We start from the raw sequence: 27,457 nt of genomic DNA on the forward strand, positions 1-27,457 counted from the left end.
ACACAATGAAATGCTCAGACTGCACTAGAACATTTTGTTCCACTTTTAAGTGTTTTTAGTTGTTATGGTTGTTCTTACTTTTTCATGCGATGATTACTAAAGTGCATATTCATTGTTGTCACAATGTGTCTGATTGTATGTAGCACAATGTAAGCTTTATTTTACAAAGAATCAAGAAGTACCATTTTAAGCAATGAAAATCTGAAATCTGTTGTTATGCCATCAATGAAATGAGTCAGTAAGGTTTACAGTCTCAACATAAATGATTTGATAAACATGATACATTTTCTGTTGAAGGTGAAGAATGTTCAGCAGTGCTTTGAGGGCTGTTCTGTGTGAAGGTACTTGTGTCACCACTGCTGAGCTGAACACCGGTGAAGAGAGATCATGCATCCCTTTGGCCGTGAAGCAGAAAGCTCATTGGAGGACCTTTTTGTTTACTTTAAGAAGTGTCTGCAGCATGGAGAGTGGGAGCTAGCCAGTGCCTGTGTACCTCAGCTGCTGAACTCTCCTGGAGAACTCTCAGAAAACCTTTGGGACATAATCAAGTCTATAGTCTGTCATCCATATGATTTAAAGTGAGTTTTGTTATATCCCTTATATAATTTATAAAACATTGGGGGGGAAGTGGAGTAAGAAGAAGTTGAATCTATATTGTTTGTGCTTAGATGGCAGTCCTTGGGCAGTCCACACAAACTGGCATGGTATTGGCTTCAGGTTTTGGAGAAATTGTCAGAAGAACAAGTAGGAACAACATAATGCTACTTTCAACCAAATGTGCCCTCATGTGACCCTTTTACATGCATTGTTGGGTTAACCTTGTACAAACGTATCACTTTGTTCTCTGTTGAATCATTTTGCCTTGTGAAATTACTTAAAATCACACAACAGATTATTATTAATAATCCCTTGTACTCATCTTTTTCCACAGGTTTCTATTACTGTCAGAAGAGAGCTGGAGTTTTTTGCTTCTTTTGGAACAGTTAGGGTCAGAGGGCATACCAACAGCTCTAATCAAGGTAATCTTTGTTTGATAAGAAACATGTTATTTGATTTGTCAGCTAAATATCAACATATCTTTTTTGCCAGGAATTACATCAATTTTTTACAACCCCTTACACTGACAAAACAGCCCCAGATGTTCTGAGAAAAACAAATGCTGCGATTGACTCTTGTCTTCATATATTATTGGACAAAAATAATCCAAGACTTGCACAGTCTTTAGTGTACTTCTTGCAGGTATAAATTGTTGTTGACTATTGTTGTGTTTTTAGTTTTTAACTATAACCATCTTCTGAAAAATCTTTCAAAATAAATAAAATAAAAAGTAATAATTTTGTGTATTTTGCTAGCCATGCTCAGAAGAATCTACCCTTCAGCAACCATTCATTCAGCACCTCATAAAGAAACTGGAGATGTCCGAGATGAGTTCAGAGAAGGAAGAGGAGTGGGTAAACAACATCTATGCTGTATTATCAGTGATACAGTGGAACTCCAGTACAAATAATGGACAGTTTGAAGTCTTGTGTGAAGCGTTGTGGACAGCCAGAGAGGGCCCGCTCAAAGAAGAGAGGGTCCTGAGCTCCCTGCTGAGGCCACGATGTTATACACTCATCTCTGTATACAGCTTGACTGCTGTGAGGCTGCAGAGGGACCATCTCCTCAGGACTGGACCAAATACACAAAGTATGGTTTGTTTTAACACTAAACATCACTGCTATGACTAGTAAGATTTTCACAGTACGTTTTAGTGTAATAGTACTTCAGTATGCTGGAGTGAAGTCAAAAAGTTGATTTATCTACAGAATGATTTTATTCTACTGCTAAGAACTAGTTCCATACAGTATTTGAAAAATATGTTTATTATTGAATAACGCTATGCATTATGGTAGTACTCTCTGTTTAGCTGAAACTGAACTTTAGTTGTAGCTTTTCTTTGTCTATCAGTTGAAAGTGGTCACATTCAAGTTGTGCATGGGCCAGCAGTATGTTGGAAATCACTCTTCCTCTTTGTGGCTTGACATTTTGATAGAACCACTGCATCATGCTATGTTTATTATTAGGAGAGTGCATGTGCTTTTTGAATTTATTATATGGTTCACACATTGGATTATTTATATATTAATGGTTTCACAGCCAATTAATTACTATGTTAGTTAAATAATATTAATGAGAATAAACAGTTTTTCATTGTAAACATATCATGGACATAGACATGTAAATGCTTTCTAATACTAATAAATTCAGTTTTTCTTGTTAGTCGATCTCCCTGAAGCCCAGAAGCTCACCCTTAACATGTGTAGCCATAAAGATCGTCCCTCAATTTGGAAAACCATCTATTTCGAGTGCCTTAGTAGTGGAAAACATTTTCTTGAACAAGTTTTGGTATGCACCCTCTTCTCCTGTTCTCATTTTGGAGTTGATCATTCTAATTATTTGTGATGCAATTAAATAATGAGTATAATTGTTTCCTGTAGGTCACTGCCCTTGACCTGATTAAACATGAAGAGTTTGCGCAGCTCAAAGATTTGCTTCACTTGGAGTTTCAGCCTTTGTCTCGCCTTATTTTGCTGCTGGGATGGACTCAGTGTCGCAGCCTGAACTCTGGTCAAACACTGCTCAGTATCCTCCATAATGAGCAGGTTAGATCAGACACCAAAGGCTATGCATTGTTTTTTTATTTTTTAAATTAAGCATAACGTTATTATGTAGTGTTCTTACCTGTGTCTGGTACCTATCCTTTTAGGTGGCTGCTAATGATACAGTTCTGCAGGAGTTTGCTAATGTTTTGTCATCTCAGCTGGGGATACTTGAATGGTGTAAAAACAACAACCCGTAAGCATTTCAACTTACTGAGGTTTATTATGTTTTGTGTTCCTATTTTGTCTGTCATTGATGCTTTTGTTTTTACTGTTAAATGTCCTTGAGCTTATCTCGAAATGAGAGTACTTGTGTCTTTGAATGGTTAAATAAATGTCATTGTTGCCACTATTTTGGAGGGGGAAAATGTTCAATGCATTTTCAAATGATGTATTTTTGCAGGGAAATTTCAACAGAACCATTATTGGCACAACTTCACAGCCTGGACAATCATTCGGCTCTTTATATTCTACATTCCTTAACTCCACTTGCTCAATTTGAAGAGCACAAAATACTAGATCTGCTTAAACAACTGCCAAAACACCAGCAAGCAACAGGTATTTTTCTGTCTCTCCATAGGAAAGTATTGATTCTATTGACTTGCTATAGATACTGTATAATTTATTTATATTTATTATATTTATTTATATATTTTGCTTTTCCAGATGATACGGAGGGCATTCATAACTTTATGAACTCTGGTGACCTGAGGAACATTGCTTTGTTCCAAGGCTTTTGTGCTATGAAGTATGCAGTGTATGCCTTGTGTATAAATGCCCATAAATACACCAACTGCTCTGAGTGCGGGTCCAAGCAGCAGGACGAAATATCTCAAGCAGCAAACCACCAAACCTCAACTTCCTCTGAAGGTTTGCAAAATGGCCTTTATCCTTCTTGAGATCTTAATATGACCAAGGAACACATGATAAAAGCTCACTTCCACTACTATTTAATATAGTTGATGATAAAGCACATTATTGGAGAGTCACAAGACACATCGTGTTTACTCTTGATAAATTGTGAACAAAAATATGAAAGTCATATATGTCAAAGCAGTTGGCCAAAGAAAAGATTATATTCCATTCACAAAGCAAATGGAGCTATTCGATCATGCAAGGCGAAGCCAATGTAATACAATTTCAAACAACGCTATTCTAAATTATAGTTGACACTGTTCAAGGAAATTCTGCACAAGTGTCTGAATTACATTGTTAAAAAGTATTGATGCAGATAAAAGGCACAGAAGGCTGTGACATGGTTTTATAGTGTTAATGTAGTAATTTATGTCACAGCAAATGGTCAATGAGAAGATTGTATTACTAATAGTGTTGTTTGAAATAATGTAATGCTTCACCTTGCATGGTCAAAGAAATGAAGCCAACGCACAACCTTTGACACTGTCCCATAGCATTTCATTTGTTGTTGTTGTGTAATGAGAAATGTACAGTATAAACTCGAAGGTTAACTAGTTGTATACTATTTTTGTTTTTCTTCATAAGGATGCCAAGTGGTTTTCCAGCGCTACCTATCCGAATGCCAGCATTACCTAGAGGCCGTGCCTGCTGTATTTCGTCTGGAGCTCATGGAAAACATCTTTTCACTACTTTTCTTATCCAGCACGGACTTTACCCTGTCAGTTATCAAAGACACAACAACATCATCCGACTCAAATGCTCAAACTTCAAATCCAATGAAAGAGAGGACAGAGGAGATTGAAGAAGGCTACAGAGAAAGTGAAAGCATGTCACCATCTTGTTCAACACTGAGGCATCATTTGGACTTGGCACATTTTATCCAGAGCTGTCGGGGTTTTTTGGTGGATACCAGTGCCATGGAAGGACTTCTGAAGTTGCTGAAAGAGTTGCTGGATGGCCTGAGTGCTTTGGCTCAGCAGGATACCCTTCTCATAGATGCAGAGTTGGCAGAAAGCATTGGCTGTTCGGTGACCCCAGACTCCTTTATGGCCAGGCTACAGAGGCTAACCAAACGCACTGCAGAAGCTCAGTGGAGACTTCAGATCATCTCCAGTAATCACAACAGTACAGATGGTGCGACATATTGTTTTGAATATATTAATTACACTTTGTCACATACTTGGGTCCAGAGAATTTCTATTAAATCTCAATTTTCTCAAAAAAACACTTGTCAATAATTAATCTAAATTGTTATATTAAATTCACCTTTTATTATATTGTATTTGTTTAAAATATAATACATTAATAGACACTGATTATAATGGGTATTACAGGTATTTTTACCATATTTCAAAAGTGAGACACATTGCATGCATGTATTTCTTTCTGTTACCCACAACATAAAAGCCACTGATATACCAATGTTCAAATGTATTATGTTCTAGGTATGGAAAGCCCACTTCAGACCTCAACATTTAGTTTTCCTACATCATCTCTGGGCCGTAGTAAAAGTTCAAGTCTGAGGAGGAGGAGGCGACATGGAAAACACTCAGCAGAAAGAGAAAACTCAGTAGAGAAACACAATGGTGACGTGAGCACCAGTGCATCAGGTAAGACCCATTTAAAAAAAGTCTATGTCTTGCCTGAGATGACCAAATTGCTTTATGTTAATTTCATCAGTGTTTCTTAGCTATTTGTTTTAATTTCTTGTGTGACCCACCATTTACCAAAAACAAAGATTTCTAAATTTTAAGTATTAATTGAAATGTAAATGCTGTGCTTACATCTTGAGTGTCCCTTAATTAGGTGCCTTCATATATTACTTATCAAAGCATTCATATTGTTTTTTCTGTTTTCCTTGTAGAAAGCAATGGGGGGTCTATGTGCACCCCGATCTGGAGGTGTGTCCATGTGGAGGACCTCACAGTTGGCTGGTCCCAGCCATGTTTGTCCTCCCCAGAGTCTCTGCTCATATCCTGCATCCGGACAGGGAACTTCATGGAGGCACATCATGTAAGACAAGACTCATTTTACTATTACTCAACTGTTCAATGATGTGTGTAAGCCAAAAATTATACCCACACAATTACTCAATATGTACTGCAAATCATATAATTATTTGGCAACAGGACTGTGTCTACACCAAAAACATCAGGTTTTGAATACTTCCACAAATCACAACATCAGTCTACATATGCAAAAAGAGGAAATTGTGAAATCTCCACATTTAAAAAATATTGTTTTTATTATTGGGGATTAGGCAATGAAATGTAGGAGAAGTACATTTTGTAAACTTTGATTAAGTAATAACTTTTATTTGTACTTATTTATTTTTTCTGGCGGTGAGATTCCTTTGCTACTTTGTATGTAATTGTTTGTAATTTCTCAACAAATGGACAAATATTATATTGAACACATCTCTATAATAACAATTGTGGACACCTAAACTATTCACTATAATACTTGTGCGGTTCTCTCTCTAGGTGTCTCAGATGTTTAACCTGGAGGCATCTGCATGCTGTGGAGAGCTGTTGTTTATGGAGCACTATAAGAAGGTGTTGGTGGAGCTCGGACAGGTGGAGCAGAAGATGGAGAGTCAGTCCATGTCGTCATCCTCATCCTCAGAGGGGCTGGGGTCTGTCGTTCCAGCCGGAGCAGGGAGAACCAGACTGGGCAGCAGTGGCAGGACAACACTGCAGGCCATTGGAAGTGCTGCTGCTGCTGGTAATGGGAACTTTATCTCTCAAAAACTCCTCTCCTCTGATTCATGGTTGTATTTTGTTATATTTTGATGATTATTTTGACATTTTTTCTTTTTACCCTTTCTTCTTGAAATATGACTTTTATTGAAATAATACTACAGCTACTCCACTACAAAAAACAGAACAAAAATCAACAAAAACTGTGAGGTATACATTAACAGAATTGATATTGAAACACAGCACAATTTTATAATAAAAAAAAAAGTATAATAAATTGAAATCAGACTAAACTTTGTCTGTTTTAGGTCAATTAGGATTAATTTTTAATTATTTTCTTCAAAGTCAGAAGTTTACATACATTTCATTAGTATTTGGCACCATTGGGGCGACAGTGGCTCAGTGGTTAGAGTGTTGGTCCCCCAACCCGAAGGTCGGAGGATCGAGTCCTGAAGTGTCTTGCCTTAGGCAAGACACTTCACCCACATTGCCTAGTATGAAAGTGGTGTGTGCTCGAATGATAGGTGGTGGTCGGAGGGGCCGATGGCGCAGATTGGCAGCCTCGCTTCTGTCAGTCTGCCCCAGGGCAGCTGTGGCTACAATAGTAGCTTACCATCACCAAGTGTGGAATTGAATGAATAATGACTATAGTGTAGCGCTTTGAGAGGCTTTGACAAGCCTGTAAAGCATTACAAGTGTAAGCCATTATTATTACTATTATTGTCTTTAAACTGTATGACTTGGGTCAAACATTATAGATATCCTTCCAGAAGCTTGTCACAATAGTTGGCAGCAAGTTTGGCCCATTCCTCCAGACATAACTGGTGTAACTAAGCCAAGTTTGTAGGCTGCCTTGCTTGCACATGCCTTTTCAGGTCTGCCCATAAATTTTCAATAGGATTGCGATCAGGGCCTTGTGATGGCCACTCCAAAACATTGACTTTGTTATCCTTAAGCCACTTTTAAGTTTGGCAATATGCTTTGGGTCATTGTTCATTTGGAAGATCCATTTGCACCCAAGCGTTAACTCCCTGGCTGTTGTCTTGAGATTTTGCTTCAGTATTTCCACATAATGTTCATAATTTTCCTCATGATGCCATCTATTTTGTGAAGTGCACCAGTCCCTCCTGCAGCAAAACAAGCCAACAACATGATGCTGCCACTCCCGTATTTCACAGTTGGGTTCTCAGCCTTGCAAGTTTCCCCCTTTTTCCTCAAAATGTAATAATGTGACAAAAAAAATTGAAGTCTTTGTCCCTGTGTGCTTTTACAAACTGTAATATGGCTTTTTTATGTTTCTTTTGGAGTAATGGCTTCTTCCTGACAGAGTAGCCTTTCAGCCCATGTTTTGCAGTACTTGTTTCACTGTGGATAATGACCACACCATGTGAATCTTACCAGCTTCAGCCAGCATCTTCACATGGTCTTGATTGCTTGATTTTGTTCTTGGGTTGATAGGCACATTTCAGTCCAAAGCATCATCTGTGGGACACTGAACCTGTCTCCTTCCTGAACGGTACGATGGTGTTTATGCTTGCATATCATTGTTTGAACAGAGGAACGTGGCATCTGAAAATTGCACCTGAAGATGAACCAGACTTGTGCAGGCCCACAATCCTCTTCCTACCTTGGCTGGTTTCTTCTGACTTGAATAAAATAATGATATATAAATAATGAAATAATTTTTGTAATCCTAACTGACAAATCTTAGTCTGCTTTCATGTCAGACAATGAGAAAAAACGTGTGTGTATTTTTATATAGTGGATGTAAACTTCAACTGTAACTGGTTGCAGACATATACAAACAAAAACTCATTGCTCATTCACCACTGTATTCACTATATTTACCCTTCCCAGCATCTGCTTACATGCTGTTACTTGTCTATTGCTTTGTTTTTTGTGAAATATATTTTTATTGTCTTTTGATTTCTTGAATGCTTAATTCACACATACTGTTGACATTTCAATTAGTATATTTATTTTCACTGGGCTGCCTTAGACGATTTTAACACACAGTACTTTACTTCAACCTTGTTTGCCATTTACAATGATACCAATTAATACTGATCCTCTCCATATTTTCCTTCTTTTAGGAGTTGCTTTCTACTCTATCTCCGACATAGCAGACCGCCTCTCGAGTACAGCGGCCCACCCTATGCCCTGTTTGGAGGAGGACTACTGGATTCGTCAGTGCCCCTCTGATAACTATGGGCTCCTGTTCACTCTGCTGGAGGAGCTGAGCCCAGCCGCAATGGCAGCTTTCGACCTGGCCTGCTGCCACTGCCAACTCTGGAAGACGTCCCGACAGCTCCTGGACACGGCTGACAGGAGGCTAAGCACCAGTCATGAGGACAGAGGTATGGGAGTGATAATTGTAAGTGGTTTCTGTATAATGTACTATACTGTTAAAATACCATCCTGTTTCATATATATCAGTGACTGTTGTTTTTCTGTATGTTGAATGTTAAGTAATAAATCTGATTATTAATTCTTGTATATTTGCTATATTAACTCAACAAATACCACCTTAACCTTAATTCTACAATATTTTTTAAATTGCATTCCCAAACAAAAACCCTATTTGACATTTTATAGCTAACAACTAAAGTTGCTCCACCAAGGCTACTGTAAACACTTTCATCGAACTTCTTCTAATTTTTGTATCAACAGTGTTGCGGTATCCCAACAATTTTTATTGTTTTTTTTATTTCTCCAGGTGTGAGAGTGGACCCCAAACTACCCCATTCAGAGGGCATCTGTGGATTTCCGATGGTTTTACAACAAATAAACAAAATCTTGAATCATTCTTCGTCAAATAAAAGTTCAACCAAAACAGGTACAGTATGATGATGATAATGATATCAATGATTGCTGAAATAACACTTCAGATTACTTCTGCAATTGTTGAACTTTAATTCCCCTTAAGTGGCACCACAGAACTCAAATTAAAATTTGCACTACTGATTTTGATGTTGATACTAATGAATAGGCTCAATACTCTATACCGCAATGATAATGAAAATACAATTTTGACAGCAGAATGTAATTTTTGACATGTTACCATGTAATCTTGTACTAGTTCTCCAGACCACTCAAACTATTCACAAAATGTCAAAGATTTTTCTTCCCAGTACTGATACTTCAAGTAGTTAGTTTCAATACTAGTATTTAGCATTAGCATTTTCAATACTTTTGACAACCCTATTCCCCTGTTTACAGACTCTCCAGTCGATGAGGTTTTTTCAAGCCCGTTCAGTAGCTGTGTTCAGGAGGTGCTTTTGTGTTGTTACCCGACGCTCAGTGAGGAGTCCATCTCTTCTCGTCTCGCTTTGGCTCAGAGACTGGAGAGCACTCTGCAGATCCTCAGCACAGCCACCAAGAGCACAGGTCAGACTGATGCCTATATATGGTGATTTAAAATCACTGGGCTCATACCTCTTCTTTTTAAGTGAATTATTTGTGCTTTCCTTTGTTAGCAGTCACACTTAACACCTTCTGATACAGTAATGGTCGTTGTACATTACAGGACCCCCTGGAGAAAGAGATGATGCATCTCAAGGGGCTATTCTTAATAAACTATAACATTTACAGATTTTACACAGGCATATGCTGAATACTGGGATATTAAGTGCATGTAAATAACATTTAAATTGGGTTACATGGCTGTACTCTAACAATGTCTATTTTTTTCTCTTCAAAGTATTTTAATTGCACATTTACTGATATGCAGTTGTCAGTATTGCCTCTGATTTTTGTATCTTCCTAGTTGCATTCGAACATTAAGTCCCTGCTCTATTCACATTGTATTACAAAGCCAATTAAAGTCAGCGTACACTGAACAAATTATTTATAGGTCCATAAAGGTTACTACTACTACTACTACTAGTACTACTAGTACTACTAGTACTACTACTGATGTGGTACTAGTACTACTACTGATGTGGTACTAGTACTACTACTGATACTAATCACCACATGTCTTCCTCTTTCTCAGAGGGTACAGTGGGTAGCCCTCTCCTGGATCTCTTGGTGGAGCAATCTCGTTTGAAGCAGGCAGAGTTGGACTCCCACCCAGTGCGCTCCAACATGAAGCAGCTGCTCCGGTCTCTGGACCAGCTCTGCCCCTTTGAGCCCGATGGAGAACTCTCCAGACCCGATTATGTCCGCAGTTTCCTTGACTACATCAACATCCTAGCTTCTGTTCTAGTGCGCAGCCTTGGATCAGATGGTGGGTGTTTTGATCACTGTGTTGAGAAATAATTTATAATATAATAATATTTTTTATTCAGGATCCCCATTAGGCATTATGTGAGCAATCACATTTAAAATCCATTACAAAAATGTTTGGACATTAACGTTACACACACACACACACATGTGCGCACGTTTATTTTCGTGCATTGTCAATACATCAGGTTGTGTATTAGGTAAATGTTGAATTTTTAAACGATACATTTTAGAATAACAAAGCTATTGGATTTCAGTTCCAACTAAACTTTTTGGTCTACCAAAATATATTACTTTTGCAATGAACATTGCAAAAAATGACATATCTTCATTATATCACTCTACATTTTAGATACTCTTATTATGTTTTTGTTTTTTTGTTTTTTTATATCAGATAACAGTGGAGGTGTCAAACTTGGAAATCCCCTCTTGGTGCTGCTTCAAGCTCCATCTCAACTTCTGTCCCACCTGCTGTTTGACAGACAAGTGTCCCCTGACAGGTATCCACAAAACTGCACCAACATTGAACATCATTTTTTTTTATTCAGATATTTTCATAGCATAAATATTCCATTTAGATGAAATCACTTTATTGTCATTTTGCATGGTATTTATTAGAAATACACAGGTGCATACATTAAAATAAATATACTTCATTTGTTCAATGCAAAAAGAAACACATTAGTTAATTCACCACACACCATGCATGTCTGAAATTATGTTTTAAATTAATTGCAATGTTTCCATAAAGATTCTTTAACCATATATACTATTGTTTGTTTCAGGGTGCTGTCTCTGCTGCAGCAGGAGGGCTTACAGCTCAGCGTTCAGAGGTGATTGTTCAGAGATGCTGTGAAACTTTACCTGTTTTGGACCTCCTCTCCTGGATTTGACATAGATCTAAATGAAGACCTCAACAAAAACAGTATTTTTGGTGTTGCTACCTTATCTCTCTTGCTCCAAGAACACATGCAGGAACATATGTCCACTTTGGGAATTACAAGGAACAGTCAATTTGAAATCAGCTCTGAATCTGACGAAGACCAGTCGACCACTCAAAGTAGCCTCTCAAACTCTACACTTTCCTTCACATGTTCACAACCTCCTCCAATGTCTTTTCTTATTACCCCATCTGCATTAACCTTTCTAAAATCACGTTCCTCATTGTTAGCTACGTTAGCTTGTCTTAGCTCTAGCAAAGGAGAACCAGCAAAAACTCAAAAATCTTTCTTTTGGAGTGGGCGCAAAGAGGTAGTCCTTGAAGGTGAGCAAATTGGTAAAGAAGTTGATGGCCTTCTGAAAGAATTCCCTATACTGCGGTCTTATATCTATTCAATGGTGGAACCAATCCTAGACGTCCCATTAGGAGAGGGGGATGAAGCTGGCCTAGGCACTGTCCTCTGTGGGAAAGCCCTTGTTAGGTTACTGTTTTCTGGACCACATGAAGAAGTGACCCAAACTGTTGCTGCAGAGGCATTCAAACAAGCCCTAATCTCAAAGGATCTGAAAAGGGCATTGAACCTGCTGGAGCTGTTTGGACAGGGCTGCAGCCAGGAGGGGGCACTAAGAGACCGATTACTGGCCTGTGCTGCACTAGAAGGTAGGAAAAGAACTGGGTGTAAACTTATTTTTGGGACAGTTTGAGTTTTAATGGGTTTAGTTATTACACATGGCATATTTTATAATTAGGAAGGGGCTATTCTGTAGATGTAAAAGCATCCCCCAATTATCAACGTTTACTGTATGTAAAACAATCAATTGTAAAACTAATACTATAATACTTTAGTAAATGTTGATGTATTTAAGGTTTTATTGTTAACAATTTTAGGATTAGCCCCTACATTAATTAGCCTTGTGTCTTTGCAGAAAAATACATTCTATCTTGGACCTTGTCTATATTAGTCAATGGAAATTAAATTATGATTAAATATCGGTATAGTAACTATGTATTACTGCTTTTTGTTTGGAAATCACACATTATGATCCATGACATTTCCCCCCCCCCCCCCCCCCCCCCCCCCCCCCCATTCCTCAGATGGTGACAATGGTATTGGTCACCTCTTTCGTGTTCAGGACCCTCACCTTCGGGCCCATGTGACCCTGAAGTCCCTGGATCGATGGCCCCTAACGTCTTGCCTGGAGCTGCTGGAGTTCTGCCTCAACAGCCCTCTTACTGACTCACCACTGCGGGCCGACTTAGAGCTCAGGAAGAAGGAGCTGGATATCTATTGCTGGGTAATATGATTGTGTAACTAGTATCAATTTAAGTTTACTTTTTCTTGGGCCGATACTAGTGTATTTTGCAGATGCTGTAAGTAGGAATGGGTTAGTGTTCAAGCTATATGCAGCACATGAGCAGCCGAATCCTATTTTAAGATCATATACACTGCCTGGCCAAAAAAAAACGTCACCACCTGAATTTAACTAAGCAAATGGGTACGGACTTCCTATTGGATAATTAATTCTAGGTTCAGCAACAGTATGTGCTCAAAGAATGAGGTCAGCTGACACCTGAATATACTGAATGACCAGGTTATTCCATCAATGGACTTTTTCTTCCCTGATGGCATGGGCATATTCCAAGATGACAATGCCAGGATTCGTTGGGCTCAAATTGTGAAAGAGTGTTTCAGGGAGCCTGAGACATCATTTTCATGTATATGTATATGTACACACACGTACAGCCATACTTGTATACAGTCTACGGTGCATTCGTATTTTTGTTTCGGTTAATCATGATTATACATTTGCCAATATAATCATATGAACTAAAAAATAATCATTGAGAGAATTTTTGAAGCAAAAAGTAGTTCTGTTTGTTGTGTTTATTTCACAATAACACTTCACTTAATCATTCATAAAGGTTACCAGCAGCTTAAACACTGACCTTTTATAAAAGCTACACTTTAAGCATTTGTGAAATTTTAGACAATATTTTGCAAAAGAGCATTAGGTGTAACTAGAGTAACACTTTCTGCAACCTACCATTTATGTAATGGTAGAACGTGATTGTCATCTTATTATTTTCATTGCATAAATCAATATTACAATATAATTCCCACTCATTAAGCAAATTATCCAGATAAATTCAATTTAAATCTAGTTTATTTATATAGCACATTTAAAACAACTTCAGCTGACCGTCACATAAAAGTAAAATAAATAAATAAATAAAATACATACAGATAACATAATACATAGATTGCTTATGAAATCCAGGTTTACATAACTAACTGAACTACTTCTTTTGCCAGATGTTAAATTTACAGCCACCTTTACCCTGGACGACATGGCAAGAGCTGCGTGTTGAGTCAAGAACAAACTCAGAGTACTTAATGTCTACAATGCTGGAGGCAAAGGTAGAACCCAACATGTAATCTTTAGATACAGTGTACTGTGCATCATAAAATTATACTGTTGTTATTATTATTATTAGTATAATTTATATATAATATATATATATAAAAATAAAAATTTCTTTTTTGCAGGAGTTTGCTCTTTGTGCCCAGTGGGTCGAGCTGTATCCTGTGTCCGACCAGCTGAGACTCAAACTCACCACTGAACATTTACTACATCTGTTGGAAAAGGGACAGACTGACAAAGCTTTTCAGGTCTTTATAACAAAAATATATGGTGATGCTTACATTTTAAAATATAAAAAATTGACATGGGCCAACTTCAACATCTTGTATGCACTGAATCACATACTGGATGTCCCCCCAACATTACCGTTGGCTTTTTGGTGTTTAACGATAACTAGTATTCGTTATATAGACATGAATTAGCGTCATCTCTTGACTTTCTAAACCTTTTTTCACGTGAGTTTACATTAATGCAATTCTTCTTTTGTACCTTGTAGTTTGAAATGTTACATAATACAGCTTAAAAATGAGCAAACTGGATACAAAATCAACTATTTATTATATGTTTGACTCAGTGGTTAGAGCACTTGTCCACCAATACGAAAGGCCTGGGTCGTGGGAGCAGCAGTCTAAGCAGTGACTCCCAGACTTCCCTCACCCCAGTCACGTCCTCCAGCTCCGGTAAAGCTGCTCTACTCCAAGCTCCTCCAGTGTGATCAAGCTCCTCACCCTATCTCTAAGGGAGCGCCCAGCCACCCTGCGGAGGAAACCTATTTTGTCCTTTCAGTCATTACCCAAAGCCCATTATTATTTATATTATTAGTTTATATAACATTTATTTAACCAGGAGGTTCACAGATCTCTCTTTCAAGGAGGTCCTGTTCAAGGGGCAATTAGACATTTCATAGACAGACACTCATTCTTATTGTCTGTATTTGCAATCTCTTTAATCTTGTAGTAAAATAATTTAATCTTCTTTCTCCGGTAGCTGCTGGAGGGCCTTTCAGATTACTCCGTGGGCCTAAAAGTGTGTGAACAGGCCCTGGATAAACATCCCGGGCTGTCAGCTTGTCACTTTTTGGCCGATTACCTCATGCTGCATTTTGAGAGGCAGGTGTCACCTACCCGAAGAAGGCACATACATGCTCTTCACCTGGGGTCAAAGGTCAGCTCACTATCAACATGCATGCATACGTATAAATATTGGCACGATTTTTCAAGTTACTGAGGTTGATGTATTGTTGTTTCCATAAATAAAGATTCAGCATGAGGGCAATGTTAAAAAGAATAGCTAGACCTTTATTGTCTAAACTTAAGGGGTAATTGTCAGCTCCTGCATTTGACCCATCCTTTAATGCCACGGGGGCAACTGGTCAGAGGACAAATTTTCCTATGGGAACAATTAAGTGTACCTTAACAGCATATCATACAAATACACAAGTATTTCTAGCCACTCATTCTCAATGTATGCATTTTTCATTGTGGCAAAAGAGATGAGAGAAGAGAAAGTTGCATTTAGATAAGTGGGAAATACATCAGTTATTTACCACAGGGTTTTTTTTTTTTTCTTTTTCTGTTCAAGCAAGCATATGGAATGTTTTACTATTGCTTTTCCAACAAGATACCCTGACATGATGGACATGTTAAGTCATGTATACACTTTACACATTCACCTCCTTATTCTAACTAAGGGTTGTCCTCCTATCACACAACAAACAAGTCTCTCGTCAACAAACAGCTATGGTTATGTGACTCTTGGAATGTTTTTCCCAAGAACTGTTGAAAAATTGAAATTCTTAGAGATAGTCAATAGTCAGTAGAGATAATTTTGATGTGGTCTTTTAAGCAAGGGCATTGGTTAAGTGCATATGTGTTTTAAAATGTATTGTTATTTTCTGAAGTACAAAAAAAGCTGATTGAAAACACCAAAACATAATATTTTCATCTTGTTGTGTTTACAGTAATGTAGTATTTGTAAAGTTTACGCCTTATGTTGGATTGGCAAGATATTGTTAAAAGTCCCATTAGTATATTATTCTAATGTAAAATAATTTATCAATGTAATATTAGCCTGCTGCATAAATCAGTGGTAAGTCGTAGCCACCTGAACTTCCACTTACCACAATGACTATGTTTTATGTGCAGTGTCCCTGATAAATAAGCAAATAAACCAAACTATAATGTATATTTGGCAATATTTACATTCCTTTAGGTGTTGCTGACCCTGCCCCCCGCTGCGAGGCAGGACTACTTCCCTCTTCTGTCGGAGCCTCTGCTGATGCTGGAGCAGTTATTGATGAACCTGAAGGTGGACTGGGCGGGACTGGCCGTGGGGACGCTCAGGGGTCTTCTGGTAGGACAGGAAGCAGGATTCAGCCCTGAAGACATCGACACTATTTTAGCCGAATATGCCTCCAAAGCTCTGGACTTCTCCTGCGCCCCAAGCCAGAGGTCTCGATCTGGTATGTGACAAAATGAACACACGTTGACACATTTAAACACACATTTTACTTTTGTTAAAGGTTGGTGCAAAAAAGGTAGGGCTCTGTTGTGGGAAGGTACATTATTATACAATATACATTATATTGTAGATTTATCAAATGTAATTTTTTTTTTTTTGCAAATAATGACAGTCCACCCTATTAAAATATTACTCTTTACTGCTTTACTGTAAGGCCTTTCAACTATAATATAATTAGTCTCTTTAACATTGTGGTAAATAATGAATCCACGTTTTGTATGCACCTTTTTGCTCTACATTTGAGGTCAAATATCTGAATATAGTGTTCAATATCATTGTAACCATGTTTATTTTTTCTTTTTCCCATGTAGATTCTGTAATAAGTCTCCAGGAGGGTCTGCTGCAGTGTCCAGCTCAGGACACGAGCTCCTCTTCATCCAGCCGAATTGACTCACCAACTGGTTCCACAAGTGAGAACAATACAAATAATATGAGTATACTCCATATTTTATGATTAAATACTAAGAGAATAACTTTTACATACAGACAGCACACCGACTCACACGCCTCACTCGAACAGCACAGAGAAGGACAAAGTTTCAGTGGGTAAAAAGCGTAATTTATCAGTGAAATTTCAGCCCCCAGAGCACCCTCCAGCTCAGAAAGACTGGGTCCCAGACACTCAGCACAGTGTCTGCATGGTCTGCCGGAGAGAAAGGTTTACTATGGTGAGACTCAAATACTTTTTATTGATGTTATTCCAACCTTGATTTAGTTTTAATATGTTTTTGTAAGTGTCCTATATCAGGGCTGATATTGACATAGTATCACTAATAATATTTATTTTCTTCTCTGCTTTAGTTCAACCGGAGACATCACTGTCGGCGATGCGGACGCCTGGTTTGTCAGACCTGTTCTGAGAAGAAGATGAACTTGGATGGATGTCCCGGAGAGGAAGTGAGAGTCTGTGACCAGTGTTATGCCTTCTTTCACCCTGAGTAAGACACTACTGCCTAGATGTATTTTACTCTTGTACTTTTAGATGTTTTATTTAAATTAATATTATTTTTGGGGTATTTGATTATATTTTTGTTTGCAGATCTGACGATGAGGAGGAACCAGATGAAGGTAAGTGTCTGTCTATGGCTATATTCGGCTCTATTCAGAAATTTGATTCTTACACATGCAACCACCTGTTCTCTATATGTAACGGATTTGTATATAAATATGCCCACCTAAATAGTAGTATTATACACTCTAATTAAGGCCCGGGTAGTAAAATTAATTTCATAGTGAGCTTAAGCATACATATTTTTAGGCAATAATAATGTAACCGTATTGTTTTGTTCATGTGTGTTTCTGTAGATCCCAGCAGTCCCAGAGCACCAGAGGACGCTGTCCAAGGGACACTACATCTTCCTGAAGTCACCCATCGACAAATACAGCTGTGCACAAACCCGGCAGAAAACCAACTGCTCCGAAGTGAATTTTATTTTGAACAGGTCTGATATAAAGATTTACACACATATAATCGAAACTCTTAGACATGTATACACAAGCCACACCTCAGTTGTATCTGCCACCCAAAGTTTTGCAATTAGTTATGGCAAAGTACTTTAAGATTTCCAGTCATTAATCATCACCAACACAAACACTGAAAGGGTATATAGAAATAATCTTCTGTTGATTACATTGTGCAAAACATTGTAGCCAAGCAACATGTGTTATGTTTGACAAGAGGGACAAGAATGACAAATCAAAATAAGGCGAATACTAAAAGAAAAGTCACAAAAATGTGTACTTGCTGTATTTAGGGATCTTTTAAATAGAAAATGTATAAATGAATGAAACTACAAAAACACATACTCACTATATATTCAATAAGACTTTCTCTCCCCTTAGGCCCCATGTGCACCCCTCTGCGTGGCCATTCTGTCTCTACACAGTGACCAAAAGTCCTGTGGTCATCAGCTCATTGCCCACTGTCGCTCCCTGTCCTGTAAACTGACCAACCCCGAGGTGGACGCGTGTCTCCTCACCGACATCATGAAGCAGCTTCTGTTCAGTGCAAAAGTCATGTTCGTTAAGGTCGGACGCAGCCAGGACCTCGCCTTGTGTGACAGGTCTGTACTACATGGTTCTTGTTTATGGTGCCATTTTGAGTACACCATTCAAAAGATTGGTTGTGTTGTTTTATAATATTATATGCTATGGCATCAACAGTGCTATTTTTCATCCCTCTGAAACCAATGGATCCCCTTAACCCATAAGAACCCAGACCCATTTTTCCTTAAAGGAAAATTATGTGGGATATACCACAGACCAAGTGGACCACATAGAACACATTTCTGCAAAGTGTTTGTTACACTGGTGTCACCGTGGGTTCTTATGGGTTAAGGTTTTTGTTGGTATCAAAAACTGACACCCAAAAAACATAACATTTTAATGCCTTTTTTGGGGTTCCAAGACAGAGTTAAAATAAAAATTGGATAGTTCCAGCATAAATAATGATAAACTTTGCTTGAAGAAATGTATTTATGAACACAATTCTTCTCTTTATTATGCTACATTATTATACATAGCATTAAATGCCTTTATTATTAACCAGATATTTTTTAAGTACTGCTTCAAAACAAAAATGTTTTCTTTGGTCAAAACACTCCACTCTCCATTCTCATGTGAATGTGTACTATTGGAAAAGGTAAAATTGGTAATGTAATGTAATGTTTATTTTCTCATGCTAGGGTTGTAATGACCTGTAATAACCTTAAAATTTGTTTATGCGTGGCTACAAACTTTGCTCAGTAAATATCTGCTCTGTGCTCATCTGTGACATTCTATACTGTTTTTGTTTGGGGTTTTTTGTGTTCAGCTACATAAGCAAGGTTGATGTACTGAAGATTCTGGTGATGGCCAATTACAAATATATTCCTTCTTTGGATGACATTTTGGAGACTTCAGCAGTCACACGACTTCGTAACCAGCTGTTGGAGGCTGAGTATTACCAACTAGCAGTGGAGGTACAGCATTCAACATATAGATTTACATTGCATTTTCTGATTTTCAAATGGTCTGACCTGGAGTAGCCTCTGAATGACATTGCATAATAGTTGACCAGTTGGAACAAAGTAACACTGTTTGGCCACCTCAAACAGGACCAAATGTTTGCTGGACCTCTGCCATACTGTTACTGTTTTGGGATCAACACACTCTCAGGTTGTATCTCCCTTGAAGCTTCCAGCTTATTTAAGGCGCATGCAGTGGATGTATGTGCCAATCCATTTGACCTCAAGAGAACATGGAAGATAGACACATTCTCAGGTTGTATCTCCCATGAAGCTTCCAGGTTATTTAAGGGCACACGCAGTGGGTGTGTGTGCCAGTCCGTTTGTCCTCAAGAGAACGTGGAAAATAATGCTTAAAAGAATACCATGTTCGCATTGTATTTTTGTGTATATATTTTGGATTGAATTGGGCATGTTCCCAGACAACCACCATGAAGCAGATCAAATAATATTACAGTGAGTTTAAGGTCGCTCATTATTATTAGTTTAGTTTTTAGTTTTTCTATAGGATTGTATTCAGAATAATTAATGGTCATCATCATAGAATTTTTCTGGGGGAGGGTCCACCACCTGCTTGTCTTCATCGAGATGCTATTGCTATTGAATCTTATAGAGTATGGCATTAAACTCATGTATCTCCATGGAGACAAGCATGTGATGCCACTAGGCAAAGTGAGAGTCAGATCTGTGGAGAGGCGACTGTTTCTGAGTATTTTTTTGCAATAAAACCTATAATTGAATAAATGTAAAATAGATAAGTTTAATTGCGATACTGTGAAACTTTCCGTCCAAAGCAATGACATTGGTCCCCACCCACCTGAAAAGTTTTAGTGCATCTTTGAATCAAGAGTTAATCAAGATCAAGAGTGTTTTCTTTTGTGATATAAAAAATATAAAAACAATCTTAAAATTGCAATATTTGCTTCTATTTGCTAGGTTTCAACCAAGAGTGGGCTGGACCCAAATGGAGTGTGGCAGGCTTGGGGCATGGCCTGTTTGAAGGCGGGAAACCTCTCTGGAGCCAGGGAGAAGTTCGCCCGCTGCCTGAAGCCCCCCGTGGATCGAAACCAGCTCAACCAGGGCCCACTTCTGCTACAAGAGATCGTACAGCATCTAGAGACCAGTGTTCGTCCTGCTCCAACTACTGTAAGACAACCCCTATAACAAGCTATTTGACCTAAAGGCTTGTAATTAAGCTCAGTTATTTTAAAGCCAGAATGTGGGTATGTTATGGTTAAAATGAGCGTCCCATTCTATTGACTCTGAAACCAATTCTTTTGGTAATTTCCAATCCAACTTTATTTGTATAGCAGCATTTTTACCAAGACAAAAAGTTATAAATATAAAAAAGTTAACAAAAACCTATACGTCTCAATAAAAGATAGTCAGAGGATCACAAAATTCTCAGTAAATGCCAGTGAGTTAGTGTATCATCTCTAGCAGGTACAGAAATTCCCCACAAACTCTAGATCTACACTCAAATTAACCATCTTGTCTTAAATATTAAAATTGCCTGACAGATATGAAAACAGACTCACTTTCTGCAGACTCGTTTACACTATCATAAAAAACACCAATGTTTTTAAAAGTGAAAGTCTACTGCAGTTTAAATTGTGTTATATAATAAAGCCAGTTGTAGTGTGCCCCCCAGCACTGAGTCAGAATGAGCTGGTGGTTTCTCACTGTTACATGACACCATCAATAAATCATATGGGTCTGTGCTGTGAAACAGAAGTGAAGGTGCCTTTGCTTAACACTCTATAAGGCTTTACCACTTCTCCTTCATAGTTCTTAAAGGCACACTATGTAACCTTTCTGGTAGAGGATTGGCCGCCTGCTTGTCTTCGTGGAGATGTCATTCCTTTGTCTGGAGTGTTATTTATTGATTTATTTTGGATATCCCCATGAGATGCATCATCTCTTTTTCAAGGGGGCCAAGAATGTTCCACAGGTGTTTAGTTGCTTCTTGTGAGGATGCTTGCCTCTCCGCAGATCTGTTCTGTAACCTGGCCTAGAGGTGTCATTTTTTTGTCTCGAGTTACATAGTGCACAAATTACAAAGCATACATTTCAACTACACTTGTGTGTGCATGTAGGGTGTAGAAGTCAAGTAGGGAATTTCCCAGATGCCACTGCTGATACGGCTTGTAACTGAACACTATCGAGTTATACAACAGAAAAAGCTTGTAGGGTAGGTTACATTCAGATTCAACTTACGTAACATGTAAGATTTATAACCAGTAATTTATCAGCATGATTTGTTATGGAACCAGGGCCGTGGTAATGTTATAAGCACTGTCACCTCGCAACAAGAATGTGCCAGACCTTTCAGTGTGGCATGTTGTATGTTTGCCCTGTGTCTGTTTGGGTTGGGCTAGAGTAGAGCCCCAGACAAAATACTGCTATTGCAAGTTGGATTGTGTTAAATGGTGAGAACAAAATGGTAAAATAAAGCATGCCTTGCCTTTTTAAACTTTATCATTCCTCCTGTTTATTGATCTCCCTGTAAGATAAAATGTGTGTGCAAGTATCAATACATAACAATAAAGAAATGTGCTTATTATAGTAAATAATATAAAATTAAAAACTTTGCCACTAAGGGTATAGAAGCATACTACTACATTAAGTTGCTACAGTATCTGACTATTTTTTATTCTTACACATGTATTTTTTTGGTTTTCTCAGTCTTTTGTCGAGGATATTTTGGTGTCATTGTATGAGCTGGAGGAGGCCCTGAGTGAGAGTGGTCCCATTGAGCGATCGGACGGACAGAAGCGAAATAGTTCATTTCACCAGGAGTGTCTGTTTTACCTGAACACGTACGGGACACACTTGGCCCTCATCAGCTTCTACATGCGCCACGACTGTCTGCTGGAGGCGCTCAAACACCTTCTCAACAAGGTGAATTTGCATAAATTGGTTTTACATTGAATTTATTAAACATGCTTGCCAATGTAGTAATTACAAAAACTGATCCAACTTGATTTGCCATAGCGCCAGTCAATTAAGTCTTTTTTTTACATATCTTTCAAAATATCTGTGGCAAAGAACCATTTATTCTACATTTGTTTTCCTCTGATAAGATCATTACCTAAAAGTAGAAGGCATCATTTCCATTGCCATGCAAGGGTTTTTGAGTGTCCAAAAAGGTGATTTTAAAGGTGTGCTATGTAATATTTTTGGGCAAGGGTATGCCATCTGCTTATCCTCATGCTATTGCAGTGGAATGTTCCAATGCTAAATTCTAATTTATATTAAAAAGCAGACTGTAAAGTCCAATAATTCTGGAGTTCTGCATTTGTCTGCTTCTCTCAGGAATGTCCAGATGAGGTGTTTTTGGAGGGCGTGCTGCAGCCCAGTCTGGAGCAGGGGCGACTTGGATCTCTGGAGGAAGTTTTGGAAAAGCTGGACCCAGGTTTAGAAACATGTAGCCGTTACCTCATCGCCTCCTGTCAATTCATGCAACGCCGAGGACACTTTCACACTCTATACCAGCTACAGCAGTTTATGATGGTGAGAATATTTAGCTATGATATAAAATGGGAAATATTGGCAATGCATTTCAAGTGGTACACAACCTAGGAACATGTTGTTACCTGTTGGACAGACATAGTTTGATTGTTTATTTTTGTTCAGGATCATGTGCGTGCTGCTATGACTTGTATCCGTTTCTTCACACATGGAGCCAGTTCATACCATCAGCTTGGAGAGCAACAGGTGCGTTATCCACAAACTATTACAGTAAGGAAGTTTTATAACTGCTGGATTAAAAGATATTGTTGTAGGGTTAGTAAGGCAACTTCTTGAAATACAAAATACAATTATTGCCAGAGGATGTCTCAAGCATGCCCTGTAGTCTTGGCCATAGCATTCTGGTGAACACTCCTTGTAGATGCATTTCTCTTTGAAAAGTAACTATTTGGGGAAATAAATATAGACAATAAGTAATTTTTATACTCAAATTATTAAAATGAAAATTATTTGTGCCACTGTAGTCCCTTGGGAATATATGTAAACACTGTACAAGTAAATGATCTCTACATAAATAGATGCAAGTCTGTGTCTTTTAGTGTTAATGAGGAACATAAAGCCAGCACATCCTTTTCCATTCACTTACAAATGTCAGACATTGGAATTGTTCTGTTTTATTTGATATTACTCTTCGGTTCTGTTGGCATTTTTACAGGTATCTTTTAAATTCCATATTAAAATAATCTTGTTTCCCACAGAGCTTGTTGGGACTATAGTGGCACAGATAATATGTACTGGAGTATAAATGTCAATTACTGTCTATATTTAATCTCTGACCATTGATTTGATCCATGTAGTCACTTTTAAATATTTATGGTAATAGAATGAGCAGAAGTATAATTTTGTTATGTCATTTATGTTAGTTTTAAACTCTAGTGGACCACCAGAGTCTCATAATATTAATGGGAAACACAAATTCATTTGCTTATCTTTTTTTTTGTTCTCAGAGCTGGTTGGTCAAAGCCAAAGATCATCTAAAGACATATCTCCAGGAGCAGCAGGGCAGAGGAGTGGGCAGGAGAAGATCCCAAGTCAACTCCTTTAGGAAAACTATGTCGGCCAGTGACGTTTCAAGGTGAGCAAATATTCACTTAAATGCAAACTACAAATAATATAAACAATGCAAACTTAAGTTATTTTTTCTTCAGGCATATGAATACAATTGAGCTGCAGTTAGAGACGACCCGGTTCCTTCATCGCTGTGAGACAAAAACACAACAAACCAGCACATTATCAGTTAAATCTGGAGCGCACTCGCCTCCTACACTGTTTGGAGGAAGTGCAATGAAGATTGATGTTGCATGCAAGGTTAGATGCTTTTCTAACAGTACATATTAATATGCAGTACTTTTTTGAAGTTTTTATTATGTGTAAGGTTGGCCATTTTTGCTTATGTGGTAACAGTTCCTAGAACAGTTGCCACTTACTGCATTTTGTTTCTATTTCACTGTGTTCAAGTGTGTTAAAAAACAATATTTTTATATTTATAGGTGATGCTTGGTGGAAAAAATATAGAAGAGGGGTTTGGCATTGCATACAGAGTTATACAGGTAGGAAACTCAAAACACACTATTAACACATTTTTAAATCTTGTATCTAATCTAACTATAAAATTTGTTCAACTGCCCTGTAATAGGTTAGGACATGATTAATATTCCTAACCTACTGCATAGTAATGTCCCATAAGCCCCATAACAACTGTGTAAACATTAGCACAACAATGCTATTTCTATGAGCAATGTTGAGGAGTCTTGAATAGTTATAAGTTGCCTTGACTATTTTTGATATATTTTTTAATTTTTTTTCTAGGATTTCCAGTTGGAGGCCCAGTCTGTCTACACTCGGGCCGGTCAGCTTCTTATTCGACAAAGGAAATACGCCGCAGTGAAGCAGCTCCTAAAGTGTGTTGGAGAATCAGGAACGGCCACGAAAAATGACTGTGACTCCCTGCTCCTCAGCTGTGTGTCCAGCGCTGACAAAGCACCAGCCGATGTGAGTGAGATGAACTTTAGAAGGAAAATTAAATTATAAATATATGACACAGTGTATGTGATTAGTTTGATGATTTTATTGTGGTGCTATTTTCTTTTGTCAACACCAGGCAAAGGAGCTGGAAAGTCTAATTCTGGAGATCAAGAGCACTGAAAGCAAGGTAAGTGTTAATGTGTACTAACGTCATATTGTAATGTTGGCAGGGCTAGTATCTAATATAAAAGTGAAGTTTACTATTGTCGAAACATTTCCTTTTTATTTTACTTTATTGAAAATTGTAACACAAACCTCTGTCCGCTGTTGGGGGAAAAAATGGTTAATATTTACCACTGTTCTGTGATGTGGATTTAAAAGCAAGATATTTTGCTTTTAAATAAAAAAAAACAATGATTCTACTATAGTGATTGCTTTTTGCTGTTGTATTACAAGTTGCCACAGTGGGGCAGCAATGGCTTTAGTAGTGCAAACTGTCATTGTGTCCTTAGGCAAGACACTTCATCCAGCTTTTGTCTATGTATCATGTATCATTGTCTGGAAAAAGTACCGGTAAGTTTATTTATTTATTTTTTTAAACATCTTTCTCCTTGTGTTCAGATCAGAGCCTACCTGTCGTGCAGTAAGTTGCGGCCTGCGTACCTGTTAGCAGTGAAGTTGGACTCAAGTCGTGCAGGACCCCTGGTGCAGGATGTCCTACAGGCAGCTGAGGAGGCCAAGGACTCTGTGATGCTAAACATCTGTCAACAGTGGCTTGCTGAACACCTCAAGTCTGTCCCACAACAGCGTCAAGGACGACCCAACGCCAGGTGAAAGGAACAGAGGGGTGAACCACAGCTGAAAAGCTGAACTGGATACAAGTTGTGACATAAATTCAGAAATACTAAAGTTTGCCAATTTCTTTGTAATAAGTAATTTGATTAGAAATATTCACTGTGAAGGCCGATCTATCTATAAACCTTAATTTGACTTGAGTGCAATACCATTCAAAACAAATACTACATACATTATTTGGCTTTATCTTTCCTGTCTTTTACAGCAGATGTTGTTTCTCCTTGTCTTAACTTACTTTTTTTCTTTATGTCAGATACCCTTTCTGTTGCAACCCTCCATTTATCTGGACTTTTGACTAACACAAAGTAACTTGGAGTTCCCTTCAATGTTAGACCTTTGCTTTACATGAGAATTTAAATGTTTATTCTAAATTGTTATTCTGAATTCATTTATAATAAAAAAATACATATGACTCAACTAGTTGCTAATTGGCAAGCATGGAGTGCTCAGGTCAAAGAATAAATAATGCAGAAAAAAATATATTTCATACTACTACATTGGGATTCTTCAAAAAATATGTAAAAAAATACCCATTGATGAATAACATGTCTTAAAAATGAATGAATCACCACAGTGCTTTACTACAAGTTCAAGGAAAGAAGATGTTACAAAAACACAACTAAAACTGAATTTATTGTAAGTTTGCGCTACCTCAGCCAAAAGGGAAAAGCAGAAACGTCACAAAAGTTCTTTTATGTCTTTGTCTCTATATCTGTGTCTGTTTTTATGAATTGTATGAAGTTGTGATCCCTCAAATGTGCGCTGACCCAGACCTTAACCTAAACTTAACTTTTGCCTTGTGTCTCTGAAGAAGTTGTTTACCATTTTAGATTTTTCACATTTTATCACACACTGTTATCAGTATTTTTCCTATTTGCCAGCTGCACTGTAAAGATGTTTAAGGGCATTTAGTTTTTTCACATGACACATGCCATGGTGAGCTACTAAAGGGATTTCCCACAATTCAACCAGTGTTTTTAGTTATTTTAAATGTTGTCTTTGGGAAAACTGCAATTCTTGTTATTATTTTAAGAAAAGGGAAAATTTTCCCAGTGTTTCTTAAATGTATTGTCTATCACCTGAAGTCAAATGAAATGATGTAAGTTGCCTTTTAAAAACCCTGTGTACAACAAGTTTAGATTTATTATTGTATTATTTACATTTAAATTGGTGGTTCACAGCTGGTGGGTCTCATCTCAGAGTAGACCATGGGGAATACATTTTTTGAAGGTTAATGTTGTTCAACTTCTTTGAAGTTTATATATTGTTTTAATGAATCTGACTTGGTTAATCTGTTTTTAAAATGTGTGCGAAAACTGTACAAAAAATACAACTCTGTGATAAGTGGGTTATAATAAAGCAATTAATATATGATAATTTATAATCAAATTAGGCCACAAAAATGGAAGCTCACCAGTTGATAACCACTAATTCAAATGACCTGCCTATATGTTGTAATCATGATCAATTTAAAGATATTTTGAGATCCTAAAGACATCATGAGACAGAAAAGCCAGTTTGACATGTTTGCACTCTGACCTTTGTGACTGTTGTCTCATCACTGCCGCACTTTATACTTTATTAAGCAACTAAAAATGCGTCCTGCACAAATAGGCAGAGAATAATGCTTTTCAATTGTAATTTGTCTGTATAAATTAAGATTTAATTACATAATAAAGATATCAAATGTCTTTTTTCCTTTTTTATCAAATGTGATTTATTTGAGAAAGTTGAAGTT

At 37.7% G+C, this 27,457-nt stretch overlaps 1 protein-coding gene across 1 annotated transcript; it reads left to right on the plus strand.

Moving 5' to 3' along the window:
- Positions 1-297: 297 nt before the first annotated feature.
- zfyve26 (zinc finger, FYVE domain containing 26) lies at positions 298-27,417 on the plus strand. Its single transcript, XM_033987897.2, is given in 47 exon segments — positions 298-578; positions 669-744; positions 932-961; positions 963-1,019; positions 1,090-1,239; positions 1,353-1,686; positions 2,261-2,385; positions 2,478-2,642; positions 2,747-2,835; positions 3,043-3,197; positions 3,306-3,509; positions 4,140-4,688; positions 5,000-5,164; positions 5,419-5,436; positions 5,439-5,500; positions 5,502-5,567; positions 6,038-6,278; positions 8,347-8,610; positions 8,970-9,089; positions 9,473-9,640; positions 10,248-10,481; positions 10,875-10,980; positions 11,266-11,309; positions 11,312-11,355; positions 11,357-12,080; positions 12,516-12,715; positions 13,735-13,839; positions 13,969-14,091; positions 14,831-15,007; positions 16,055-16,304; positions 16,675-16,773; positions 16,850-17,031; positions 17,165-17,301; positions 17,403-17,431; positions 17,669-17,805; positions 18,206-18,426; positions 19,176-19,323; positions 20,305-20,514; positions 22,054-22,269; positions 22,684-22,881; positions 23,005-23,085; positions 23,847-23,974; positions 24,048-24,207; positions 24,390-24,449; positions 24,709-24,891; positions 25,001-25,051; positions 25,486-27,417. Coding segments are annotated over 47 exon segments (7,689 nt in total). The 5' UTR covers positions 298-387; the 3' UTR covers positions 25,699-27,417.
- The last annotated feature ends 40 nt before the right edge of the window (positions 27,418-27,457 follow it).

This window comes from Periophthalmus magnuspinnatus, chromosome 22 (assembly GCF_009829125.3).
Source record: "Periophthalmus magnuspinnatus isolate fPerMag1 chromosome 22, fPerMag1.2.pri, whole genome shotgun sequence".
Classification (NCBI taxonomy): Eukaryota; Metazoa; Chordata; class Actinopteri; order Gobiiformes; family Gobiidae; genus Periophthalmus; species Periophthalmus magnuspinnatus.